The sequence below is a fragment of the Xenopus tropicalis genome, chromosome 5 (genome assembly GCF_000004195.4).
Source record: "Xenopus tropicalis strain Nigerian chromosome 5, UCB_Xtro_10.0, whole genome shotgun sequence".
In the NCBI taxonomy this organism is placed as follows: Eukaryota; Metazoa; Chordata; class Amphibia; order Anura; family Pipidae; genus Xenopus; species Xenopus tropicalis.
In genome coordinates this window covers 67,243,062-67,256,717 of record NC_030681.2, presented here as the reverse complement: position 1 = coordinate 67,256,717, position 13,656 = coordinate 67,243,062, and the positions used below count along the sequence as shown (strand labels likewise).

Here is a 13,656-nt window from a genome sequence, read left to right as displayed (position 1 = left end):
ACCCCAAGGGCTGTGGAGTCGGTAGATAAATTCTCCGACTCCGACTCCTCAGTTTCTGATACTTCCGACTCCTCTGTTTTTAATATGCTAATGTATTTTATACATTCATTGAAGGAAAGGAAGGAGACATACATGTCATTTAACCACAGAACTACTGGTTAGGAAGCCAACACTCTACTGTATTGCCCAATTAAAGCAAAAGACAAACACAATGAAAAGTTTTAAGTTAAAACTACCAAAGAATGTGGTTTGTTTTGAACTGGTAAAGTTGCTGTTCCTGATTTTTATGCCAGCTATTACTATCCAGCCACTTGTTTAAAAAAAAATTAATTAGTTATCAGTGAGAGTTAGGCTGGGTTCACAGTGGGCATTGTGTTCCCTGTAACAGAGGAACACGACGCAGTGGAGCTGCCGCACCTTAACTGTGCGTTACGTCCCATTTAGTGAAGCATACAGTCAATGAAAAGCATGCTTCATGGTCACTCAACGTGTTTGTTTATGCACTGCGTGCACTGGGCTTTATTCTTATAGCAGAGAAGTAATTAATTATGACTGTTTGTGAATTGGGACATTTAAACTTGCTTTATTTTTTTTTTTTTTATTCCCATTTAAATTTAGTAGGAGTCGGAGTCGGTTCATTTTTTGCCAACTCTGACTCCAGGTACCCAAAATTGCCTCCGACTCCTCAGCCCTGGTTACCCCATCTCTGCTATTGTGGGCCAGTAACCACTCCAAAAAGGGTTCCAAAGGGCAACAATAGAAGTCACCGGCGGAAAGTACTTTGCATCACTTCGGAATCGGAAGTCGCTCTGTGGGTTATTACCCTTAAAGCACAGCATAGATAGTGCTAGTCATAACATAAACAAAATACATAACATTTTGTGTATTTACCATGTGGCCTGTATTTAACAGTCCTATCGTTTGGGAACTTAGAAGTTTCGCCTATGGTGTTCATTTACATACCCAGATGAAAAGCATTATAACCTCTAAGATCTGAGGTAAGGTTTCTCATGTAACAAATGGTGATGGCTATAATCCTATACCCAGGTTTTCCAAGCAAACATACTGCATTTTATGGACAATCCTCCCTCTTCCTCAAACCAACCTTGCAACTACAGAATGTTTTTCCTAATTTTGTATGTCAATAAAATGTGAAAGAGGAATTGATAGATATGTCATTTGAAATGGAAATAACCACCTTTAACAATACCTCTCTTATTTTACTTTATAAAATGAGACAAAAGATACATTACATTCCAAGAGGAAATATTTGTTCCTCTTGCACAACACTGTCATCATTATAATTTATTTGTATAGTGCAAGCAAGTTACACAACACTTTACATTAATGTACAACAAACAAAGGTTACAGAATAAAAACAGGATCGGTTCACAGTTATTTACTTAAAAAAGTGCAAAGATACGTCTATGTTTTTCCACTAAGGATATGCATTTACACTTACAGAATATATTTACATAATGGGAAAACAAAACAAGATAATTTATATGAAAGTAATGAGCTTACATATCAGCAATACTGATTTTTGCCTGAACAACTGAAAAGTGGCCATGCTGTGCGTGCTCCAGTCTGTCATTAAAGTATTAAACTATAAAGCCCATCCTAAGGTAAGTGTAATGTCTAGAAGGTCATACATTCACTTTCACATTCCATTATCCTCTACTCTTTTTATTTTGTTTTATTTAACAGTATACCCACTTAAAAAATAAGGCTTGTGCTTAATGTTGAAAAATCAGTTTTTCTTTTTAGCTAAACAGGGCAAACATAGAAATGTAATATACAAGTTTAGTCCTTATGACATAGATTATTAATTTACCACCCCTCCATTGTTGTGACTGCTTTGTTAGCAGGAGTCCATTATTCAGGTGTATTATCTGTGCACTGATAATGTATGAGCAAATCAGACCGAAAATTCTTGCTCCACAGGGCCAGACTAACGAATTATCCAGCAGTCCATACAAATGTGGCTTGCTGCTTATAACTGCTTGACTCTATATAAAGTATACGTGCACCTTTTTGTTAAACACATAGGGGCGTATTTATTATACTGTGTAAGCCAACATCACTGGTGATGTTGCCCATAGAAACCAAACAGCAATTAAATTCTAACAGTCACCTACAAGTTAGAAAAAAAGCAAAGATCTGATTGGTTGCTATAGGCATATCACCAGTGATGTTGGCTTATACACTATAAAAATATGCCCCTAAGTGTGGTATTGGATTATTGCCTTTATTCTAATATATTTACACTGCTAAATCAAGATTGATGCCATTATAGAAAATTCAAGAAAACTGGCTACAAAGAAACAACACAGATCATAGTTACATAGTTACATAGGGTTGAAAAAAGACCAGAGTCCATCAAGTTCAACCCATCCAAGTAAACCCAGCACACACAACCCACACCTACCAATCTATACACTCACATACATAAACTATATAAACAACCACTAATACTGACTGTAGATATTAGTATCAGAATAGCCTTGGATATTCATTCAGAACTCATCCAGGCCCCTCTTAAAGGCATTAACAGAATCTGCCATTACCACATCTCTAGGAAGGGCATTCCCCAACCTCACTGCCCTCACCATGATAAACCACCTACGCTGCTTCAAATGGAAGCTCCGTTCCTCTAATCTAAAGTGGCGACCTCTGGTGCGTTTATTGTTTTTATGGGAAAAACAGAATACCCCCTATCTGCCTATAATCCCCTCTAATGTACAGATTAATCATGTCCCCTCGCAAGCGCCTCTTTTCCAAAAACACCAACCTCAACAGTCTAACCTCATAGTTTAAATCTTCAATCCCCTTTACCAATTTAGTTGCAGTCTCTGCACTCTCTCCAGCTCAATAATATCCTTCTTAAGGACTGGAGCCCAAAACTGCACTGCATACTCAAGGTGAGGCCTTACCAAGGACCTATAAAGGGGCAAAATTATGTTCTCATCCCTTGAGTCAATGCCCTTTTTTATACAAGACAGCACTTTATTTGCTTTATTAGCAGAAGTCTAACATGGTAGATTGGCTGCTGATGTGGAAGTAATAATGTAGGGTTTGCAAAACTCACCAGAGACATGTTTTTTAATTTCACTGCGTCTAAGTTGTTTTCCTTCTTTTCTCTTTTTTTTCTTGTCATCTTCTGCAACCTTCTCTGGAAGTTGTTCCAAAATCCCCTTTATGGTGTCATCCATTTGTGTGGATTCGGAGCTGACGTTTGGATTGGCAGTAGGAAGGTCTGCATTCTGCTTAGCCAGTCGCTTCTTCTTTAGCCTTGAAAAGAAAAAACAGCTCATTACTTCGGAGGCTAAGCAACATATTGACAATAAATAGATATTTATTCATATAAAAAGTTAATTTCTTTACCCATTTTTATGACTCACATAGAAGAATTAGGTCTAACCATATGACATTTCATTGTACTTGTTCGGAGGGAGAGAGTGGAAAGCAGGGTGTCTCAAATGGCCTGACCACTACAACCCCAACATATAATAATCTAACTTCACAATCTGAGTTGTTTAAAGGCCTTTCACTTTGCATATACAGATTGTACTTATTGCTGTGAATCTTTGTTAACAACATAACAACATTACCTACATGCTTTAATAGTCCTCTGACATCAACATGGATAAACGTTGACACGTGGATAAATGTTTCATATAAATAACTTTGCATAGAGCTGTTCATGTTAACTTTTCATCCTTCAGTTACTCATGGCTTCATCTTCCACGGTACTTGCCATAAGGATATATATCTATATGCAGTATATTTAATATAATATTCCCATTATATTAGATGCCTATATATCCTAATTATAGTTAATCATAATTTACTGAAGTTAAATACATATCAATAATTACCTATAATTAGTACCTAATTACAGTATTTCCCATTATTAGCAATGCTGATCAGGTATATCCATATAATGTAATCAGCATTACTAATACAGGTGAATACTGTTCATTATTATTAATTACCATAATTTAAAGTTACACACATACAGTACAGTACGGAATTAAAAAAAAAAACCTCACTACCACCCTAGGCTTCTAATCGAGTCAATACGTTTTTCCAGTTTTCTTAGGTAAAATTAGGTACCAAGGCTTATATTCGGATCAGCTTATACTCGAGTATATACAGTATTTAAAAAAAGGCTGTACATAAAACCTTTTGAACTCGCACATTTCTAGCCACAAGTTTTAATAAGAAGTCTGTTTCTGTCACAACTTACACAATCACCATTCTATTGCATGTTCCACCTTAGTGTCTGTAGTGACAATCAGCTGATTTTGTTAACTTCATATAACAACATGTGAGGGTACATTTACTGGTCAGAAAATACAATGCTGAGTGATCTTATCCCATATCAGTAATTATCTGTTGGTTATGCACAAAGGCACATTTTAATTATGTATAGCACTGAGTATGGATACTGAAATAATGCTAGGTCTGTTGCTGAGATCTGCCGTTTTGTTTTTATGCACAAAATCTACCAGTAAATTAAATTCAGTTTTGTATAAGTAACAAAGCCATATTGTCTGAAAGTATTTCCTGTACTTTGAGATGTGGCAGCTTGACAGTAGAGGCAGGATTGTTGGGTTTAAACATGAAGCAAACTACACTGTTTTCTTGAATGCTGAAAAATTTGTTAAATTTCTGCGGTTTTTTTTGCCAGAAAAGATGAATGTATTTTTTGTGTGGGAAAAAATCTAATGGCAGTGTTAGAATTTTGCCATGCATTTTGTTTCACCAGAAAAAAAATGCATATTTTTGTGCCAGAAATAATGCCAATAGAATTATTAAAACTTCTCCATGCATGTTTTTCGCTGAGAAAAACACGTGTAAAAATGCCTATTACCTTTAATGGATTTGTTGCAAGAAAAACGTGGAAAAAAATATGCCCATTTTGATCTGAGGAAAAACGTTTCAATGAAAACTCTTATTGACTACCATTTCACAGAAATGTCACAATTTTTGCACTTTTTTCCACAATTCTGCAATTTTTTGACAAAGCAAAAAGGACAGTTTTGCTTATCAGCTCTGACAACCAATGAATTAAAAAACAAGATATATGACACTGAATACCAAAGAACTGATTTTCAGTACATTTATTAATTGAACTATTTAGGTTTACTGCTTTTTATAGAGTAACATTAACTGTTTATATTGGGATATAGTTATGTGTGCAATTGCCTACATAAAGTTTTCAGCAGTGGAATGAGCAGTTTCAGAGTTTGTTTCCTGCATAGTTACACCCCTGCTTTTCAGTAAAATGAGTTACTTACCGGGTAGTTACATAGTTGTCATCTAAAAGTATGTGATCATAAATTCTAACTAGGATTAAAAAAGGGGAAGAATTGTTTAAGTAGAACCATATAAATTGGACTTACAGAATTACCAGATTATAAAATGATGAAGATAATTAGTAAATAGTTTCCTTTGAGCTGAAATAGAGGCATGGATTACTAAAGAAAACGCTATAAATAATTAAAACATTAATTTGCATGTTACAGACCTCTGCTTTCCTCTCTTTAGAGAAAGAGACGATTAAGCTAATGTGGTGTTAAAAACAGAAATGGAAAGAAAAGAACACAATAAATGAAAAAACTAAAATGTTGGTGGAAAATTTGTGTTCATACTGACAAAAGTAAAAGGAACTAATATCTCTGATAAATGTCAGTAACCGGTCTGCATACAGCAGGAAACTTTTGTTCTTAGTCTTCTTATTACTGTGCTTTATTTAGAAAATACCACAGTGGAATACAAAAGGCTTCGTTGCTGATGAGAAAATTACTTTAGTAAGGAAATGCCATACCAAGATATGCAAATAAGCACGTGAAGTCTGATGCTACACTAGAAAGTGCACTGTGCTACTACAATATAGATGGTGGTTTCAGGAAGGGTGTATCCTAACAAAAAGATCTATGAATTCAAATGTATGGAGTTATTTAACACATTAAGACAGGGCCTTAATTTGGGGTCAGGTTTCATGTCACACTATCTGATCTGACTGAATCCAGACCCCTGGACTATTTACAACCCACCCTAATAAACCTTAATTACTTTCACTATCTTCACAAGTTATCTCTATCTATCTGTAACTTCCTAATTTATTGCTTGTAAACACTTCTCTCTGATCTATCAGTATAAATGTTGTGCCATTTCAGTTCTCATTTGTATTTTGCCTGATGAAGGGGCCTTAGAGCTCTGAAAGCTTGCAATGTATTTTTATTGTTAGCCAATATAGGTATCATTTCTACAATACTCTTGTATTTGTGTTTTGTTGTTTTTTTATTATTATTCCTAACAATATAGAAATTTGTAGATGGTGCATGGTTATGGATTTTGGCAATCATTTTGATTGCTTCTATTCTATTTGCTTTTTTTAACAAAATCAAATGACCTCTAAACTGGTACCAAGCAGAGTCCTTCTGGTACTTTTAGTGGTGGTAGGTGAAAATTATGCACGAAACCAAAAGAAATCTATATTTAGTTACCCCAATATTCACGGTCTCTGTTTGTACTGTACACTGCAAACAAGTAAACAGAAACAAATTCAAGCTTAAAGATTGTCGACTGATGTATTTATAGTGTTCAACACCAAATATTCGAAATTTACAGATGCAAGTACCTTTATAATTCTGTATTATTCCCTTGCATTTGTAAATGAGCTGTTTTAAGGTGGCCATATTAGGGAGACATTCAGGGTAAGCAGCCAGCCAAAGCTAAATGGCTGGCTGGTGCTAGTGACGTTTGTAGGGAAATTTTCACTAACCTTTAAAAAAAAAAAAAAAAGTATATCCCTTCTATTTTTAGGGATGCATGCTATAATTCAATAATTCAATGGGAAATGTATTGGTTATTGACATCAAATGCTATTATCAAAGTGTGAAAACAAACCTACCACAAAATTTCAAAGGAAAATGTCACTGCTCTTTATTCACTTTAATAGGGTGTCTCTTTTAAGAACTGTCTATAGCACAGCTCAGAAAAAATAATATAAAGCCCTTATTTATGGAACTACTACATGTATACTGTTGCTACTCTACCAATGTGTAGCAGAAATTATATGAATCAATGCTATTGAGATTTTTTCAAGTAAACAACACACTTTTTAATAAACCCCCTATTTACAGAACACATTGACTTTGTTTACACAACAGAAAATCATTGTCAAGTAAAATAATGTGTGCCAAATATAGATAATAAGGCAAAGGAAACAAGTCTTATATTTAGTACTGGTAAAATAGGAGCATTCACTGTATAGGCTAAACACTTGTACTAAACATCAAATGTTACCTTTTTCTAACAAGCCATACTTGTAACATTTATGTAACGGCATTCACAAAACTACACATTCTCTTGTTGCCAAAATAAAGCTATTTTTACATATACTGTAATATCAATTGTTGTGAATACATTAGAAATGCAATTTATTTATAAATCAGTAAATAGGAATAGAGGATTTAATCAACAAAAGGCTGCTATTTATCTCTTTTCTTTATGAGCGCCTTATATTTCACTGCAGAATCCTGGAAAATTCTAATATTGCAAACCATTTGGGTTTAGCAGTTTAAAAAGCACTGCTGGGTACTGTCTACTTTATAATTACAACATTTATACCCTTGCACGGGGGGGGGGCGGCAATATGGACTTTTAGTAATGCAAATTTACATAGAACAGATCAGTGTCAGACCATGACCATTTGTGTTGTTCAGAACATTCTAACAATAACTGGAGGCCAGTGTCGGACTGGGACCCCAGGGGCCCACCAGAAAACCTTAGACCCTGGGCTCACTCTCCAACCTACTTTTAACCCTTTCCTCACTCAACCACTTTATTTATCCTCTTCAGAAATAGGGAATGACCATGAAGCAGGTCAAATGATCAAGAGCAGGAGGGCCCACTGACCCCTGGGCCCACCGGGAGTTTTCCTGGTATCCTGGTGGGCCAGTCCGACACTGCTGAAGGCTGGGAACTGATGAGAAAAAATCCAAAATAAAATTCCAGTATTTTTCTCTGTGAAGATATCCACAAGAACAAATTTTTGTGGGCAGTATGTGGAGTGCACATTGAATTTTATTCAAAAACATAATTTTTAACTAGCCGACTTATGTCTCTGTGCATACAGTGTATTAGCAAGAGCAAAAACTTTTCCCAGTCTGTGCAAAACCTCTATCATGTAGTTCCACTGACAGACACGGTGTTGGCCTGTGTGAAGCTACGTGGAACAGATACTGGCATGGAAATGCAAAAGTATACACTAGTATACATTCAGGAGCAAATTTATTATGGTGTTTAAAAAACGGCAACAAAATTTGCCACACATTGCCAGGCTTTGCCTTTGTAAAAAGTCAAAGGCAATTATGGTAGTGCTAGTTGATACATACTCTAGGAAGCCTCAAAGGCGGTAGTTTGTGGAATGTTGATTAATGAAATAACTACTGCTAGAAATATAGCTAAGGCAGAACTTAGGGAAGCTGAGACCAAAGACACTATGAATTGGCACAGGCAAGAATAACCAGAAAATGGCTCCTCTATACAGATCGAAGAATATTTGACATGGGTGACAAGGCACGACTAGCAACTGCTAAGGACTCGAAAACCCCTACGTCAGAGATCAATCAGGGGGGGACTGGTCTCCACTACAGAGGGCATACTTTGCCTTTACTACATTCTACCAAGAACTCTACCAAGCTAGAGCCAGCTACTCTTCAAACCAACTGAATACCTCAACTCTACTGCCTTTCCCCATTTAACACCACAGGAAACTGATTACCTAGACAGCCCCATTACAAAACTAGAAGTCACAGAAACAATCTCAGCTCTTCCCCTGATCAAAATCCCTGGTGCTGATGGCTTCTTAGCCTGATATCATTTACACTCAGAGTAGTCTTCTAATCCATCAGCTCCACAAGACCTACCACTATTCTATCAAACAGGATTCCCTGCCTCCCTTCTTGTATGAGGCAGTCATAGTGCCAATAGGTAAAGAAGGAAAGGCCTCCAAAAACTGTGATTCCTATAGGCCACATGACTGGCCAAGGTAGCCCCATCCTTGACTCACCAAGATCAAACAGGCTTTATGCCAGCTAAATCCACCTCCACTAATCTTAAAAGGATCTAAATACATCTTCAGACCACCTCAAAGCTGGCTCCAGAGTCCTAGTGTCACTGGACTGTTGGACCTACTGGTACATAAAGCATTAGAGAGGCTATTATATGATCCCCTTATATATTTATACATAGTTATCATGTCACCTCTTAAGCGCCTCTACTCCAGTGTAAACAGACCCAACTTGACCAGTCTTTCTTCATAACTGAGACTTTCCATACCATTTAGGGCTCTGGCACACGGGGAGATTAGTCGCCAGTTTCCTCTCCAGGCAACTTCCGCATTATGCCATCCCACTGGTGATTTACATTTTCGCCGGTGGGATGGCATTTCGGGGAGATTATTCGCCCACGAACAGGGAGATTTGTCGTGGGCGACTAATCTCCCCGTGTGCCAGATCCCTTACCAGCTAAGTTGCCCTTCTCTGGACCCTCTGTAATTCAATAATGTCCCGTTTGAGCACTGGAGACCAAAACTGAACAGCATATTCTAGATGGGGCCTTACCAGTGCTCTGTAAAGAGGAAGAATAACCCCCTCCTCCCGTGAATCTATACCCCTTTTAATACAGCTCAAAACCCTGTTAGCCCTTGCAGCTGCTGCCTGGCATTGCTTGCTACAGCCAAGTTTATTATCTACAAGGACTCCAAGGTCCTTCTCCATTATGGATTTGCCTAGTGCAGTCCCATTAAGGGTACAAGTGGCTTGCATATTTTTACATCCCAGGTGCATGACCTTACATTTATCCACATTAAATCTCATTTGCCACTTAGCCGCCCATATTGCCAGTTGGTCAAGATCCTGCTGCAAGGATGCCACATCCTGGATAGAATTGACTGGTCTGCAGAGTTTTGTGTCATCTGCAAACACTGATACATTGCTTATAATACCCTCCCCTAAGTCATTTATGAACAAGTTAAACAAAAGTGTACCCAGTACAGAACCCTGAGGGACCCCACTAAGAACCTTATTCCAAGTAGAGAATGTGCCATTAACAACCACCCTCTGTACCCGATCTTGTAGCCAGTAGACCTTAGTTTAGAAAGCAGTCGTTTGTGGGGAACGGTATCAAATGCTTTGGCAAAATACAAATCGATTATATCTACTGCATCCCCACTGTCCAGCTTCTTACTTACCTCATCACAAAAAGCAATTAGATTGGTCTGACATGACCTGTCCTTCATAAAGCCATGCTGATTACTGCTCATGCCATTCTCCAGTACATAATTTTGTATGTGATCGCCTTCAAATAATTTGCCCACCACAGATGTCAAACTTACAGGCCTCTAATTGCCAGGCTGAGATCTTACTCCCTTTTTAAATATAGGAATGACCCTAGCTCTCTCAGTACCCGAGGGTATATTCCATCTGGCCCAGGTGCCTTGTTTACATTTCTCTTGTATCACCTCTGGGAGGTGATAAGGTGATTTGGGTTTCCATGGGTGGGTTCATAGTTACATAGTAACATAGGGTTGAAAAAAAGACCAGAGTCCATCAAATTCAACCCTTTCAAGTAAACGTAGCACACAAACCTATGCTGACCTATCAATATACTCACATAAATAAACCATACATACCAAAATCAATACTAACTGTAGATTTTAGTATCACAATAGCCTTGGATACTATGCTTGTTCAAGAACTCATCCAGCCCCCTCTTAAAGACATAAAAACAGAATCTGCCATCACAACATCACTAGGAAGAACATACAACAACCTCACTGCCCTCACTGTGAAAAACCACTTACGCTAATTCAAATATAAGTTCCTCTAATCTAAATGGGAGGCCTCTGCTGCGCTGGTCGTTTTTTTTATGGGAAAAAAGAACATCCCCCTATCTGCCTATAATGCCCTCTAATGTACTTGTACAGAGTAAGCATGCCTTTTTTTCCAGAGAAAACAACCCCAACCTTGACAGTCTAACCTCATAGTTTAAATATTTCTTCCCCTTTACCAGTTTAGTTGCACATCTCTGCACTCTCTCCAGTTCAATAATATCATTCTTAAGGACTGCAGCCCAAAACTGCACTGTATAGTCAAGGTAAGGCCTTACCAGAGACCTATAAAAAAGCAAAATTATGTTTTCATCCCTTGAGTCACTACCCTTTTTTATACAAGACAGCACTTTATTTGCTTTAGTAGCCACAGAATGACTCTGCCTGGATTTAGACAGCTTGTCATCTACCAAAGTCCCAGATCCTTCTCAATTAAGGATCCCCCCCAACACACTAAAATTTAGTGTATAACTTGCATTTATATTATTTTACCAAATTGCTTAACTTTGCACTTGTCAACACTCATTTTCCATTTTGCTGCCCAGTTTTATCAAATCGCTCTGCAACGTGACAGCATCCTGCATGGAACTTATAGTTTTGCACAATTTAGTATCGTCAGCAAAAATAGAAACAGTACTTTCTATGCCCACCTCCAGGTCTTTAACAAACAAGTTAAAAAGCAAAGGACCAAGGACTGACCCCTGCAGTACTCCGCTAACAACATTGGCCCAATTAAAAAAAAAATGTTCCATTTAGCACCACTCTTTGTAATCTATCCTTCAGCCAGTTTTCTATCCAATAACAAATGTTATGTTCTAGGCCATATATGTCAATCACAAGGACCGGGGGCCAAATCCGGCCCACCTGGCTGTTTTATGTGGCCCTTGGTGAGTGTGTCTGACCATCCAGCCTGATTTTTCCATTTTCCTCACATAGTAACTAAGACTAAGGGGTATATTTATCATGCTGTGTAAAAAGTGGAGTAAAGCATTACCAGTAATGTTGCCCAAGGCATCCAATCAGTAATCAGATTTCAACAGTAGCAAAGAATCTATTGGCTGCTATGAGCAACATCACCGGAAATGTCTTACTCCAGTTTTTACACATTGTGATAAATATACCCATTAGTATCTTACTAAGTATATTAATAAAAAATTTGGCCCGCGACTTAGCCTGTGTTTTAGATTTAGGCCCCCTTATGTGATTGAGTTTGACACCCCTGTTCTAGGCCAATATTCCTCAGCTTTATCATTAACTTTCTGTGAGGTACTGTATCAAATGCTTTAGTAAAATCTAAGTAGATGACATCCACTGCCATTTCAGCATGGAGGTTCCTGCTCACCTCCTCATAAAAGGCAATTCAATTAGTCTGTTACGCATAAAACCATGCTGGCACATAGTGCTGGGCGGTATGACCAAAAATTTATATCACGGTATTTTTCAAAATTATATCGGTATCACGGTATTTGACGGTATTTTTTTTTCCCCATGCATGATTAGGTGACCACCCCAAACACCCGCCACCCGCACCCCCCCCGCCACCCCAAACACCCCCCATCCGCACGCAGCCCCCCATCCGCACGCACCCCCCACCCCCCCATCCGCACGCACCCCCCCCACCCCAAACACCCCCCCATCCGCACGCACCCCCCCACACCAAACACCCCCCATCCGCACACACCCCCCCCACCCCACCCCAAACACCCCCCCATCCCCTTCACATAAATATAACCCCCCACCCCATCCCACCCCCCCCAAACACAACCCCATCCCCTTCACATAAGTATAACCCACCCACCCCCACCCCAAACACCCCCCCATCCCCTTCACATAAATATAACCCCCCACCCCCCCCAAACACAACCCCATCCCCTTCACATAAAATATAATTACTGGCCAGGCACCCCCGACAGCTCACATTGGTATCCGACTCTGAATGCGTCCTAGCGATGGCGCTTTTGTAGAGTGTGCGCGCTGACGTCACGTGCGCGCTGACGTCACGTGCGCGCTGACGTCACGTGCGCGCTGACGTCACGTGCGCACCCGGAAGTATTCAGCACACCGGTATGGGGGTATGTAGAAAATTCATATCGGTTTCAAAAAAAAAACCGGTGATCGGTTTTTACCGGTATACCGCCCAGCACTACTGGCACATATTGTGATGTGCAGTGTATTCAAGTACCCTATCCCTTATTACCTCTTCCAAAGCTTTCCTACTACTGATATCAGACTAACAGGCCTATAGTTTTCTGGCTGAGAACCACATTAGCAATTCGCTGGTCTCTTGGCACCATGCCAGACCTCTATGAATCCTAAAAAATTAGTAAACTAAAGTAAAGATGTTTACCAATCACAGAGCTAAGCTCGTTTAATACCCTGGGAAGAATATCATCCGGTCCTGGACCTTTGATTACCTTTACCTGTTCCAGTGTCTTATAAATTTCCTATGAGTGACCCATGCATCTGTAGTTATATTACTAGAATTGGGTATATTAAAAGGGAAGCCTTGATTAGCTTGCTCCTCAGTTGAATAGACAGATGAAAAATATGTGTTCAAAATTTCTGCTTTTTCCCTGTTCACATCAACCAACTGACCCCCCTGTGATAATAAGGGTCCCACCCCTTCTTGCTTCATTTTTTTACTATTTACATATTTAAAAAATAATTTTGAATTCCTTTTACTCCTAGCTGCAATACCCCTTTCCATCTCTATTTTAGCTTGCCTGATAGCTTTTTTGCATGCTTTATTT

The 13,656-nt window shown here is 38.6% G+C and overlaps 1 protein-coding gene across 2 annotated transcripts in view; it reads right to left on the bottom strand.

Annotated features, from left to right (window-relative positions):
- Nucleotides 1-13,656, bottom strand: part of ncoa7 (nuclear receptor coactivator 7) — an 81,841-nt gene that overhangs the window by 49,627 nt on the left and 18,558 nt on the right. For both annotated transcript variants that reach the window (XM_031901997.1, XM_031901999.1), the window contains one exon: nt 3,089-3,291. In XM_031901997.1, the coding sequence (XP_031757857.1) occupies nt 3,089-3,291 (203 nt within the window). The remainder of the gene's footprint in view (nt 1-3,088; nt 3,292-13,656) is intronic.